Here is a 15,091-nt window from a genome sequence, read left to right as displayed (position 1 = left end):
CTAGCAAAAAATGAGAAAAAATTGACATTCAAATTGAAAACATGAGAAAAAGTTGGTTCACAGTGTGAGTAATGCCTACTAGCATGAAACATGCATTTTATGAGGTAGACAAAATATTGAGTTTTTAAGAGCTGCAGCCTAGTAACTATTAATACAGTGAGAATTTTGAGCAGTCATTTGAATCAGTAGATCAGTAGTCAGTAGATCAGATTTTAATCTTTTAGTGCAGCACTTACCCCTGCAAGTGTTTTAAAATCAAACTACTCAGTGAAGGTGATGGATGGCTTTCCAGTACGTGAAAGGGGCCCAACAGAAAAGCTGGGTACAAAGCAGGCTTCCTAGCTTACACAGCAGCACATTCCTGATGCTGTGATACTTGGTCAACTTCTGTAAGGCATTTTGGTGATGTTTCGTGCTTTGTGTCTTTGTCACCAGCTACTAGAGAAGGACCAGAAATGGACCATGCCTTGATTTCCTGAGCTGACTACGTAGACATGCAGTTTCTCCTCTCATTCATACAATGAGAAAAGCATTTTTTACATGTGTTTTACTTTGTATTGTACAGATATATGATGGTAGATGTAAGGTGTTGAATTTATTCAAAATTATATCTAACCTGGGATCTAAAGAAGCACTAGATTTAAGGATGTAAATTCTGCCATCACACATGTAGAGATGTGCTGTTTGTGGTTGAATATTTGTTAACCAATTGCATCCAAGTTAGATGTTTTCTGGGAATTTTATGGGAAAGAGGGAACTGGGGGAGTTAGCCGCTCCACCATGCACTTCAAAGCAACAACTGAACTTTCAGTAACAAGAAAATGGCTAAATGAATGCTTAGGTTTCTGAGAGTGCTGACATTTTCAGATATAGATAGAGAAAAGATACCTACAATTAATGTATTTCTGTTTTGAGGTCACTGAAGTGGGAAGGGTTACTAAAAACAAGAGGAAAAAGTAGCTTAAGTTATGTAAGACTTCGGAATCTAAAGCCAATCAGTATTGCCTTGATCTGCTTCAGTAGTTATTCCCTGTGATTAATAAATACAGAGACATAACAGAAACTTAGTAGTATGACCAGGAGATTAGAGGTTGTACTTGTTATGACTTATTCTCAGATATGCTACTAACAGTTCTGCACTGTTGCTAGCAGGAGTGAAATAATTTTTTTGTTGGATATAGGAAACAAAACTACTTTGTGTATTCTTTATAATATGAAGGATTGAACTCACATGTTTATGTCAGCTTCAGATAATATTTTTGATTCCGTGAAGCACTTTCTTATTCTTCTTATTATTCTTTACTCCCATCATGTCCTTCCTGGGTAGCATACAGAAAGGATGGAGATTAAGTATAAGAGAAGTTATATTTTTCTTAAATGTCCAAATTTCTTTGGTTTCTGATGAAATTGTGGAAATTCTCTGAACCCAGTTGTTTGCTTTCTTCCTGCCTTTTCCTTGAAAAGTACTCATACTTCCTCCCTCCTTAACACTGCAGAAAAGTTTTACTGGTCTGGAATATTTTGGATTTTGGTGGTTGTTTGGTTGTTTTTGGATAGCTGCTGTGATTTTGAAGATGAAATACATCTCTGTGATCCACCTTTGAGAAAAATAAAGTAGTAGTATGTACTGGAATTCTGAGAAGTCTTGTAAATTACAGCTGTTTATAAGGATTTTCTGAAATAAGGATAACTAGTATGTGTGTGGATATAAGGTACCACTTCAAGTTGAAGTGTTTTTTGTCATCTTCTTTGAAATTGCTGTTGCTTTTGTTTTTATTTTCTTTCCAGAGAGAGCCACCAACAAGATCTGTTAGAAAATAGCTGCTACTGTGTGATTTTACCCTGACTACCTTCCTGTATATCTCAAGCTTAGCATGTTCTGCTCTGATTCTTATTTAAGATCTTTTCATTGGCCTGTGGAGTGGGTTAGTACAACTCACATAAACTGTGAAATTCAAAGAATTCCTTTTTGGATGCTGCAGATGAATCTTATGTTTTTGTTTTAAATTTTTCACTTCCTCCTTCTGTACTGTAATTACTCTTTATTCATTTTTAATAGTCAAGCTTAATTTATCTCCTGACCTTTAAGTTAAATTTCTTTGACTGCGTAGGAGATTTGAGATCTCTTTCAGTCTCATTTGTCATTTCTCTGTTATGAAAGAAAATACAAACTTTTGTAGGGATTAAAGCTGACATTTTTTAGGTTTCAAGTCTTCTCTGACATATGAATAACTTTAATTGAAAGAGAAAGTCAGTTACTTGTTTTTACCTTGTAATCAACTTAGTCATTATCAGTCTAGTGTATTTTGAAAATAAGCAGTGAAATACAGGAATAATTTGTTTAGAGTTTATATTGTTAACAGTGTGCTGCTCAGGACAGAAAGATTTGGAAAATGATCAATAATATTATTCAGCAGTCATAGCCATTACAGATTAAGCAGGTCATGAGGTACCCTTAACAAAGTAAGAGTTTGTTCACTGATGATTGGATTTTTTTACAAGCTTATTATTTCCCATTATTTTACTAATTTGGAAACTGCATAGTGTAATCTAAAAAATGACTTTCCAGAGTTGCCTTTTCCAGTTTGATGGTGGGTTTAATACCAGACTTCTACTGTGAAAACTGCTACTCTTTCACAAATGTGCCTACTGGATAAAACTGTCCATTTATAAGAACAAAACAAAGTCCTCCTTTGAGAAATATTGGTGTATTGGTTGTGCTAAAATTTGACAGTTTTCTTCAGATTATTTCACTCATGCATACATGCATGTAGATTTACAGATAGATACGTTTTGTAGATAACTAAGTATACTTTATATATTTTTTTCATTATTACCTCAAAACTGCTAAGCATGAGTACCAAGTGCAGGTAATGTAGTGCAGCCTGTATTCTTTGCTGTTGCAAATACAGTGTGGAGGAAGGCATTGCATGCATGAAATGAGAAGAGGCCATTTCAGGAAACAGTAGTAGCAGGTGCAGGAAATGTGAAAGAACAGACTAAGTCAGAGACAACTAAAAATGGAATTAATTCTAATGACTTTGAGAAAAGAAAGGTGAAAGTAGTATAATCTATATGGGGATTCTAAATTATGAGAATATAGCTATGAGATGACAAACCTTAGGAGGTTTATGCCAGTTCTGGTTCTGTAATGATAAGAATTGAAATACTGGCAACATGTCTCACTGTTTTTCTCTGCAACGTTCAGAGACAGTAAAAGTCTGCTAGAAAGCAGAAAGGCAGTAAGGTACACAGATTCTTTGTTGATATAGAATAGACAAAGAACAGCTACCTGCTATTCCTGTATTGCAAGGAAACGAAGCACCCAGTAAAATTATGAGACACGGTGAAAAATATTTTTTGCACAAGAAATGCAGTGTTACAAAATGTTTTGGGTATTAGGAAAACTTGCATGAGTTCGGAGTTCATCAGAAGCTATGATACAGTCTACCTATGTGTGCAATCTATCTATCTATGCCAAGCCTTTGATCATGGAGATTTGTTAACTGCATGCTGACAAGAAACCAGGATAGAATAACCAAAAGAGTCACATAGTTCTTTAAGTTTCCGTTCTTTGCCAAGAAAGAGGGTTATTGGACTAAAAGGTCTTTCAATGTGAATCACATCAGTCCCATTAATCTCAATGTGAAGGTGAACGTTACAGATTTCTGCTTCTCCCCTGCACCTCCATATACTTATGAAGAAGTTTTTTCTAAGTCTGACATGAGCACAACTTCATTCATTCTGAGGAAGACCTGCTTTTATCGGATGACTTAGCATTCACTTGCTTTTCAGTACTTGAAAGTGTGCTTCAGGAGTTTTTATTGACTGATGGCTGCTTCATTACAATGAGAGCTTGGCAGGAGTTCACACACTTTCATGGTGTGGCTGATCTTAGATCTAGGAAAGCACAGAACAGAATTCAGAACATCTCTTCAATCTCCCTGCATTCAGACAGAACTGAATGAATATTAACCTTCTTTGTTCCCTTCTCTATCCCTCTGGCAGTTTTCAGAGTATATTCCATTGTTTTACAGTACTAAAGCTTTTTATGAAAGTTCAGTCTAAATAATTAAAATACTTAAGACTGACTTTTTTCCTGTTTGTCATTAGTCATGGGGAGTGTTTGACTGCAGTTTCTGACTACCTTCATTCAGACTTGAGTAGACCAAACAGACACGACATCCTCTGAGCTGTTGTTTTTTACCTGACTTCTAATGATTTTATAAATGTTGCAGTGAATTTTACAGTGACGTACTGACTGTTCCAGCAGTAAACTTAAGAAGTATTAAAATACACATCTGTCTAGTGTCTAAGGGGGTAAATTTATTTCTTGTATTGTTTGTTGACGTGCTATATTCTTGTTCCATTCTATTGAGAATTTTTATTATTTCAGTTTGATGAACTTATGAGTACTGTGATAATGGAGATATTTTTTTAGGGATTTAATAATGCTATTTTAAAAATAAGCCATTTAGTTTTTCCATCTCATTCTTCATGCTCAGCCATTCTCCTTCTGACCACCTGTTCTGTTTTTTACTAATTTTTTTTCTTACTATAATAAAGAATCATGTATTCTTGTCTGGCTATAGCTCAGTCTTATTAAAACAGATTTAAAACTAAAACAGCTGAAAATTTTTCACAAGTCATAAGGCATGTAATTAGGCAGCAGAACCCAGTTGAAAAGTGAATACTCAAAGGTCTTTCTAGGTTCAAGCATTTTGGCATGAATAGTTGTCATTTCAACTTCTTTTCCAATTTTTGATCAAGGACGCTGTTTGTTATCATAATTACTGGAAGTTTACAACCTTCAAGTTTCCTGTTCTTTCTCTAGAAAACATTAGCAACTGAGTTAAACCTTCAGAATAATAGCTGAATTTCCTCAGTAAAAGTAAACCATTACCATACCATTAAACCATACTATTTTAAAAAGGGAAAAGTGGATGTAAATTGCAGAAGGAAGTGATATTTTTAAACAAGTGACCATTGATTCTGTGAGTGCTGATACCAACATGAGTGACAGAAGGCTTTTGTGAATCATAGCAGAGAACAGCTTTTATGTTCTGTTTCTACTTGCAGATAGACTACTATTCAGAAATGTCTGAATTAATTTGTTCTACTTCCATTGTCAACAATCAGGCAAGATTTGCAAGGACAAATACACAGGAAGGAAGCTGATACTGTGAAACTCTTGAAACAATGAAAGAATGTTTGAGTTATGAATCAGAGCCTAGTAGAAGAGAGAACTCATCTCATATGGTCTCGAAGTTACTCTTAAATTTTGCTGATATAGGAAAGCTGTACAAACTTTCTACCTTTTATCACTTCGAGGTTAATATTGAAAATAAGCAAGTGATCAAGATGGTCAAAATAGTACCAAATAATTTGATTTGACAATTAAAAGGTAAAGGAGGTAACCTGCCCTGATTAATTAACTTTAAATGCTTTGCTGCATTTTGTATCTCCTTGGTAGGGTGTACTTTGGTGATTTTAGATGTGTACAGCAGTTCGTCTGTATGAGTCAAAGTAAAGGTTAGGTAACTTTAGTTTGTGGTAGAAATAGTGAAAGGATAAATAAAATAGAGGATAAAACATAAAAATAAAAATGTTTTTAAAAAATTCACACACAACCTTCTAATTATTAATACAGATATTCTCCTTCGTATCTGTGGGTGATTGAACTCTAGATGTGATACAAAAAAGACAAGGGAGTACACAATGTTAAGGAGAACTGAGTATATTTGCTATTTATTTTTATCTTATCGTTCTTACTAAAAAGAAGTTTGGGTTTTGCCTTGCAGTGGTCACTGTAGGGCTTGTTAGAAAGTGAAGAAGCTGGTTCCCATGCTCCAGGCACTCACCATCTTTATGACCCACCACTGGACTTTCTGCAGCAGTTCCCTGCCTTTCTTGAACCGGGGAGACGAGAACTGGACAGGGTACTTCAGCTGTGGCCTCTCCAGGGCAGAGTGCAGGGGGAGGATGACCTCCTTTGACTTGCTGGTTGCACTCTTTTTATTGTACTCTACTTTTTAAGTTCTTTCTTCTCCCTCTGCTGCTTTTATGGTGGATTTCTTTCTTTGTTTATTGTCACAGAACAAAACACAGTAGGGAGGTAATTATCTTTCAGAAGTACTATATAGATTTTAGTGTTGATCACGTTGTGCAGTAACAATGGAATGTCAAATCTAAATTCTTTAATGTTCTTACATTGGTGATGGCTGCCAGGTGACTACTGATATGTCATGGTCAGGGTCTTTTCTGGGGATTTTCAGACCTCTGTCAGAGATTTCTGAAAGTTTAATAAGTTTCTGATGACAAAGCAGTTTGGATGCTGTTTGTTTTCCTTACGAGTAGATTGTTTCGGACATTCTTCAATCTGTGCCTTTAGCATTATAGTAATAACACATTTTCTTTGTGATTCAGTACAGGCAGAGTCTGTGTGAGTTTTATGAGTTTTGTTTTTTTTAATAGGGTGAGTTGTGTTCTCTGTTCTTGAGGTTTTGAGAACCAAGTAAGGCTGAGGTGCTCTGCAGCAGGCATGAGGCCATTTCAGTATCTCCACCTAGAGCATTCTGAATTCAGACTTAGCCAGATGGAAAACACAATGTCTGTGGTGCTACAGTTCGGCCACATTTTAAATGTACCATGTATAGGTTGGTGACGTTTTTGCTGAATTTGTTTAAATAACTGTAGAAACTTTTAGATCGTTGCAACTAGTTGCTACAGTTCTGATGTCTTAATTTTATTTTGACTGCCTTGCAAAGAAACTTCAAGCCAGCTTTTGAGATTGTAACCTTTAAATTCGTACTTCTGCTTTGTCCTGTGATTTCTTATTACTAGCTTGTCATTTCCTCCTACCTGGGTGTAAGCTGTGTGTGAGTGCAATCAACTGTGATGTTACATTGTGTATTTCTGTATGGTGGTTGTACAAGTTGAGCTGTTAAAACATCAACTACTCTTTCAGTATGCATGTAAAATATCATTTGAAGGAAACGTGCTGTTTGCTGTATATGAAAGAACAGGAAAGATAAGCATCAAAAATGGCCTATTTTAAGGCGGTTATCTGTTTTCATCAATGTCCACTCTATTTTTAATAGAAAATCAACTGCTAATACTACTCACTCTTTTCATACTGTTTGTAAATATTTGTTTTCCTTTTTACTTTTGTAGGTGGAAGAAATTGTTGATATCGGAGCATTTGCGCCAGAAGATATTCATGTTCCCAAAATATATGTTGATCGCCTGATACAAGGAGAGAAGTTTGAAAAGAGGATTGAAGTAAGTAGCCCGTTTTATTGGTCACATCTCAGTGTCAGTTGTATTTCAGAATTTTTACAGGAATCTTACTCTAGCCATAAAGTGTTAGCAATGAAAACTTGCTGGGTTTTGCTAAGTACTGGGGCTTAGGTATTTACTTAGGTACTTGGTAGGTAGAGTACTGAGAATTGATCTTTGTGTTTTGTACCTCAGACTCTCTTATTCAATCCCTAAATGAGCTAGAACAACTTTCTGTGGTCCTCAGTCACTTTATTGCAGTTGAAAATCTGATGATGAAAAATCCTTCTTCATTCTTCTTTTCTCCTCCAGATCACCTCTTGTAGACATAGGGGAAATACCTGTACTGAGAGCTGACTTTGACAATAATGTTCAATTTTTTCTACTGGGAAGCTTTTTACATGGACAGGTAGAACCAGTTGCAGCACCTTCTGTGCCTTGTAATGGATTACATTACATTGTGGAGATTCTGGAAACTTTCTTTTCTTTCATTAAATGGGAAATTTTTTACACAGTGACATTTGTGGTCTGAATAAAATATGCCAGTACTTAATAAAAGTTGAGGTAATAATATTAAAACACTGAAAGCTGCCAAGGAAATCATCATGTACTGTTCTTTTTTGTTTCCATGGCTCTATCTCACTCAAGCTTTGTCCTTTTTTATTTTGTTGGTGTGACAAAGCGCTTAAAGTGTAAGTGAAAATTCCATATTTCTCTGGTGTGTCCATAATTTTGGGGTGGGAATTATTCAAAGTGGTGTTATACAAGGTGGTGGAGGAGGAGACACATAACACATAGACAAAACACCTTGACAGAAAGGAGAAGTTGAAGAAAGGGAATGCAATTATTTTATTTTTAAATTATTTTATTCCTAAATTTGTATTAAGTAGTCCTTCAAAGACCTGCTCCTAAGTAAGTGGATTTAGGTTAATGCAGAGGGGCAGTCTGACAGAATGCTGTCTGAAATGGAAGTGTGTGTGAATCTAAGGTGTGTCACTGAATTCCTCCATGGAGATAAAAAGTAACCCATTGACATTCGTTAATTCTTGCAGAATGTTTCTGGAGTCCAAACAGCGGATGTGGGCACAGTGAAGTGGTGGATCACCTCCACTAGTGTGGCTTGTATGAGTGCACCATGCAGGCTCTTGTTAATGGCTGATGAAAATGCATAGCTTATGGTGGTGACTATCTTGAAAAACACTGTTCTGTAGCTGAGAATTTGCTCTGTTCTGTAGTGTTACTGAGCTCTTGCTCGTTGTTACAGTTTCCATGGAAATAAGTAGGAAGCATTACTTTTGGAGCAACCTACATATGTTGGAAATGTCTGTCCATATGAATGCATTGTGATGAATGGTAATGGGAAGAAGAGGAATGAAGAGAACCAAGTCTGTCATAAGTCATACTGACTTTAAATAGCAGTTCATACCTAATTGGGCTCAGACACGGTCCCTCTCATCATATCTATGTCATACTTTCTATCCAGCTTTCTGTTTGCTACAGAGAATTTTTCCCTGGTTGTTCTTAATTTTTCCAAAGTGCACAAGTGAAGCAATATTATGAAAAATATGTTGGATATAAAAAGGAAGTTACTAGGAAGTGTAGGAGAGCTGATAATGACTGATCCTGACTGCTGAAAGGGAGACAGACTTTTAACATAGGGGAAGAAGAAAGTGCAGAATTTCTTTTGTGTTGCTTAAAAAGAATAGAGGATAATTTTGCCAGATCTGTTTTTTATGTCTTAGAGATATGTGAGCAGAAAATGTGAGGATATTGTGAGTACAACAGAGGTTGTTGTTTAGAGCAGCACTACACACTTGGGAGAAATGCAAGGAGAAAACCATTTATGTAAAAGAAAATTCACAGAAAAGATCTTACAAACTACTTGAATCCTGCAGTATTTTTGTATGTGTGTGATTTAGAGAGCATTAGTTTAAGGCCAATAAGTCTGCGGAAAACATACCAGACAGATTTATGCGAGATTATGTAGACTTATTTTGAAAATGCAGTTGTCTAGCTCCTCTTATTTTTACATAACTGGCATTTGTTGATCTCTTGCATGTAAGTCTAGAATGTCATCAGTGAACTGAATGATTGCAGAGGGAGAGCAGTATTTGAATTTTAGGCTGACATTTAAAAAATCTATTTGGATATCTCTGGAGTAATTATACGCGAAGTTGCTAGTATTTGAACTAATGCTTGTTGCCTTCTTTCCCTCTTTTTCTTCTTAACTAGTTATGTCTATATATCTATCAGATACTTTCTCAGACAATCTTGATTATTCCACTGGCTGAGGTGAGATTGAACTGCTAGAATAAAAGGTCATCCTTTCTAAGAGATAGATAAATAGCATTATTCTTAGATGAATTATCACTGTGCAATCACAAATCAGGGTCCTGCATCTTGAGAGGCAAGAATCTGGATGCTAATTTCTGATCTTCTCCTCTTCTCATCATCTCCTCTTTTGCAGCGCTTATCAATCCGAAAGCCTGAAGACTCAAAAGCCAAACAGAAGTCAGGAGACAATGTGAGGGAGAGGATCATCAGACGGGCTGCTTTAGAGTTTGAGGATGGCATGTATGGTATCCTCCAGATGTGCTTGCTATAGGCTAAAGTGATGACTTGCTAGACTAGTAGCTGCAGCTGTTTATGTTTGGTGGAAGTTAATTATCACATTCATTGTTTGTCTTTCACAGAGCCTGGGACTCTCTTCTCAATAACACCTGATTGAAACAGATGGGATATTAAAGCATTGCATGCCTGGAGTCCCTGTTTAGTCATATATAGAGTTTATTAGTGGTTGAATGTTTCATGAGAATTTCTTTAAAAAGTTAAGTGCAATAGAAATGTAGCTTACTTGAACTGCTTTGATTTTTTTTATTTTTTATTTTTTTAGTATGCTAAACATTTGACAGAATGCAATTACACAGACCAAATGGGAAAGTAACTTAAGTGTGAGACATCCAACTAAAAATGGGAATGTTTGTGAAGTTGAGTTCTTATCATAGTACAGTGATGACTCTTTAAATTTGGTTGCACTGTGTGTTCCTATTTGTGCCTTGACCAATTTTCTTCAGCTAATCTGGGTATTGGAATCCCGCTGTTGGCCAGTAACTTCATCAGTCCAGACATAACTGTTCACCTACAGAGTGAAAATGGAGTCCTAGGTTTGGTAAGAATATATCATGGTCACTTAACAGCAATTTACTTACTATATTGTACTGCTAGGTTTTATTCCTCCCTCTTGCCCCTAAGCTGATTATAATTATGATAGAAATCATATTCAAGTTTATACTGTATTGCATGATCATAAAATCCTCTGTGTGCAGGGAAGTCTTTGTGGAAATGCTCATTTCAGCATTATAGTGCTACTTAAAGTACGTTCCTCAATACTTGTTTTATGGGAAGGAGTGAGAACCTGCAGGCCAGGTCTTGTGCGTTGCTTACAAGACTGTACCTCTTAGGATAGCTTATGAAGCATTATTTTGGGGAAAAAGAATAATATTTTTGTTATATATTACACTTGCACACCTTTTTTTTTTTTTTCCCCCCCTAAGAAATGTATGACACTTTAGTCAGAAAAAAAACGCAAAAAACAAATATCACTGCTCTCTGGCTTAGTAATTCTAGCAGCCTCTGGGCAATATCTATCAGTCCTGATATGTTAATTGATGTAAATTTTGTCTTGTGTCAAGAATTGTGCAGTGCTAAAGAGGAAAAAAAATGTGTGAATGCATGTTTTTGCTGATCTGTTCTCAGTAATAAGTGTGAGAAGTAATAAAGCAGTAACAAATGATACATAAGTGTATCATAATATAAGTAAAAAATAATATGTCTGTGTTATTGTCAGGGTCCGTATCCACTTGAAAGTGAAGTTGATCCAGACCTGATTAATGCAGGTAAAATCTTTTAAATGAAATTAATTTTTATAAGGTGGCTTTTCTTTGTTGGTATAAAAACTTCATTTTGATTTGGTACTTTAGCTTCTGGTTTATTTACATATAAATTAATGTATTTCACTTCTTGTGGTCTTTTAAGTGAAGATTAGCTTTGATCAATAGAGGGATTAAATATTCTAGCTGGAGAGCTTATTCTTTTGTTCACTGTAGTAGCGACTGAAGGGAGCTCTTTTCCAGGCCAGGTGATAAAGAGTATAATTTTCCTTTTCAGAACTGGGATTTTTTAGTGGAGCTGTTACATGAATACACATTTTTGTTTTCCTACTACTTTTCAGGTCATGTCTGCAAAAAAACAGTTCTCAAGGATTTATTTGTGGGACATGGTATTAAAGATTCTTTACACAGTAGCCTGGCTTCCTCCTGCCTAGTGACTTGTGTAGATGATACCCAGCTGTGTGTTTGGAGAGGCAGCTGTAGCCTTCTTCCCAGGTGCCATTCATATGATGAGGCTGGGTGGATGGCTGCTTTCCTCATTCTGAGGAGAGGATACAGGTCCCAGGTGCTATAGTGAATGCAGGGATGGGGAGGTCCACAAAGGAGCAACTCCGTCTGGAGGAACTTTCTCTTCCTGCCACACCACCTGCTGTGGCTCCACTGCATTTCTCCAGCTCAATTTCCGTCTAATTCCTGTTCTGTTACATTACAGAGGCGGCCATTGATCTTGTTATGGCTTATTGCATCTGAATGTGGTCTGATTTCTGTTTTCTTAATGGAAAGTTGTGCTTGTGTCTGTTCTGTTTCCACATAAAATTTGTCCTCGATATTGCATTGGGATAACCTGAAGTAGCAGTCAAGGAAGTCTGTGTGGAAGAAATGGACCTGGAGGTGTTGGTCAGCACTCATCTAAACATGAGCCAGCAGTGTGCCCAGGTAGCCAAGAAGGCCAGTGGCATCCTGGCTTATATCAGAAATAGTGTTGCCAGCAGGAGCAGGGAGGTGATTGTCCCTCTTTACTCAGCACTGATGAAGCTGCACCTCAAATACTGCACTAAAATTTGGGCCCTTACTACAGAAAAGACATCGAGGCCCTGGAGTGTATTCAGAGAAGAGAATCAAAGCTGGTGAGCAGTCTGGAACATAAGTCTCATGAAGCTGAGGGAGCTGGGATTGTTTACTCTGGAAAAGAGGAAGCTCAGGGGAGATTTTATTGCTTTCTAGAACTACCTGAAAGGAGGTTGTGGTGAGGTGGGGATCAGCGTCTTAGCCTTTATAACTAGCAGTAGGACTGGAGGGAATGGCCTTGAGCTGTACTGGAGGAGATGCAGGTTGGACATTAGGAAGTACTGCTTCTGCAGAAGAGTAGTCAAGCACTGGAATGGTCGACCCTGGAAGTGTTCAAGAAACATTTAGATGCTGTACGGAGAAAGTGGTTTGTGGGGAAAATTAGAAAGTGGACAGTTGTAAGTTATCTTGGAGGTCTTTTCCAGCCTTGGTGATTCTATGCTATAGGCCTTAAGTATTCTCACATGTAATGCTTTAGAAGTTCTCATCATTGCTAAAAGTATAAAATGTAAACCTGTGCCTGACAAGTTTAGGTTTATTTCATTAGTACCTCCCTACCCTTCCACCACTGTGTATATATATGTGTGCATATGTACAAAGTACCTTTCTATCTTTATTAGCTAGTACAATTGAACTGTTAATAGCCAAGTGTGATAAATCACTGACATCAAACAAGCTTTCAATTTAGTATCATAGTGTAGTCCAGCAATTGTTCACTGACTTCAAACGTTTGCTGCCTGGCTTCACTAATTGATGCCATTATCATATTGCTATGTTATTTCCCCATACAGTATTAGGTTTTAAATAAGAAGTTATTTAAGGCATTCTTCTGATTTGAAATTAGAAATTATTAAGGAATTGAGTCCATTGTTTCAACAGTAGGTGGGTAATTGCTGAGATATACTGTATGAAGGAAAAGATCAGACACATGGGAGCTGAGTTAATGAATGAACTGAGTTTGAGAGTTTAAATGAAAGTGTCATTGGAAGGAAAAAAATGTTAAGAGCAAAAAGTATTTATCATAGAAGGCAAAAGAATATGCACCCTCATTAGAGCTTAGTGATAAGTTCTAATATTGGTATATTTGTAATGAACATATTAACAGAGTGACAAAGGAAAAAAATAGACTAGAACTTGATAAAGACTGAAAAAAAATGTTCTGTTTTTATATTGATGTCAGGATGGTCTTGGCTTATTGTTTGGTTATGAAGATGATCTTGACTTATTGTTTGATAAATATTTTTGAGGCAAGAATGTTGTAGCTAATGTAAGATATTAGAATACGATGGGGAAGTCAGATTATTGTAGTACTGGTAATTCAATGTTAAGCACCTTAACATCTTTCTCTGAAGCTGCAATAGACTGGACACAAGATTAGATGAGTCTGCTCAGCTGCCAAAGTATCAGTGCAGAAAAGTATCACTGCAGAAGCTGCTAAGTCTCACTGACACTTTGTTGTAATAAGAATGCTCTGGATGCTTTTCAGCCAAATTTATAAAAGCATTTGAAAAAAAAATAGAAGCTAAATGGCAAAGGAATAGGTCTTCTGCTAACATTCATAGCCTAGCCTGTAGTGGTACAGTATCAGCCTTCAAAGTACATATTTTCAAAATAAACTCAAGTTTAGGCTCTTGCAAATTTTTATCTGCAAATAAAATTGCATTTTTCTGAAATACTTGTTTTGTTGTTCCATGTCTTGAATGTCTCAATTAAAGGCAGGTTATGTTCACTGTAATTTTAAGGTAGGCTTTTGCCTTACAGTGGAATTACTTACATGTACAAACCTTATGAGAGCATTTAAAAGAACTGGCAATATAACATTCTTGTTAAACTATAATTTGACCCTTAGTCGGTGTCTGATTCTTCTCAGCACTACTGTGGGTTGCCTCTTTCTTGTGGGGTGCTTGTTCCATGTTACAGCTTATAGACATCACCATCTCTCCCACCCGCTTGGAGACTGATAGAGGTGGACAATTCAGGCATTCCCAGAACTGATCTGGGTGAATTCTGTGCTTGCTGAATTCATTGTGATTTAAGTGCAAGATCTTAATTCTGTACTATTTTGTCTATCAAGTTTAATTTCCTCACAATACCTTGGTGGTATAATGAATATAAAGTAAATTCGTAAATTTCGTAAATTACAACAGATTTTTTTTTCCCCCCCTTTACTTTTCTCAGTTTCTTTCTTATTGTCTTTTTTTTTTTTTTTTTTTTTTTTCTCCCCGTTTTCTGGAAAATGTTTAATGATGTCTCATGTCTGTTCCCTGCTGTTGTTACTTTATCTTCTCAGTGTCATCTTGTGCTAAAGTCTGTTTTATTCTCTGAATTTTCTCATGCTTGGTTGATAATTCTACCCACGGCTGTGTTTCTCATGACTTTCCACAGGCACTCTATATATGTAGTTTATTTTTCAGTCTGATTCAGAGAGCTGGCTGGAGAAGAAAGAGCTCTGGAGAGAATCAGAGTAAAATATTTCCATGTTAGCTTCATTGATTGACCTGAGAATTTTACATCACAGAGAAGAGATTTTTCCATCTGTACTTTAATAAAGCAAAATTAGTCTTGAATCTGCCATTTATTTTTATGTTTTCTAAGTCATTATCACTGTAGATTGTGTTGAATTTGATCTGCTCATTCGTCCTTGCAGTTTTTCTATCTCCTGAAGATGTTCTTTCTCTCTGTCAGAAGAGAGTTACCTTATTTTGGAAAGCTGAACTCAATAGAAATTTCTTAACCTCTGATATCAGTGCTATCTTAAATGGCACTTCTGGTGGTCAAACAGGAGGCAGTCACAAACTGCTTCCTAGTTCATTATGGTTGGTTTGGTTTATGTGTGATTTCATAATTGTAATTGG

General features: G+C 36.4%; 1 protein-coding gene across 1 annotated transcript in view; it reads left to right on the top strand.

Annotated features, from left to right (window-relative positions):
• OXCT1 (3-oxoacid CoA-transferase 1) overlaps positions 1 to 15,091 on the top strand; it is a 74,021-nt gene that overhangs the window by 32,239 nt on the left and 26,691 nt on the right. The window contains exons 8-11 of the mRNA XM_015848678.2: positions 7,174 to 7,281; positions 9,746 to 9,857; positions 10,353 to 10,447; positions 11,126 to 11,174. Of these exons, the coding sequence (XP_015704164.1) occupies positions 7,174 to 7,281; positions 9,746 to 9,857; positions 10,353 to 10,447; positions 11,126 to 11,174 (364 nt within the window). The remainder of the gene's footprint in view (positions 1 to 7,173; positions 7,282 to 9,745; positions 9,858 to 10,352; positions 10,448 to 11,125; positions 11,175 to 15,091) is intronic.

Source organism: Coturnix japonica, chromosome Z, assembly GCF_001577835.2.
Source record: "Coturnix japonica isolate 7356 chromosome Z, Coturnix japonica 2.1, whole genome shotgun sequence".
Lineage (NCBI taxonomy): Eukaryota > Metazoa > Chordata > Aves > Galliformes > Phasianidae > Coturnix > Coturnix japonica.
This window is presented reverse-complemented; position numbering and strand designations above follow the sequence as displayed.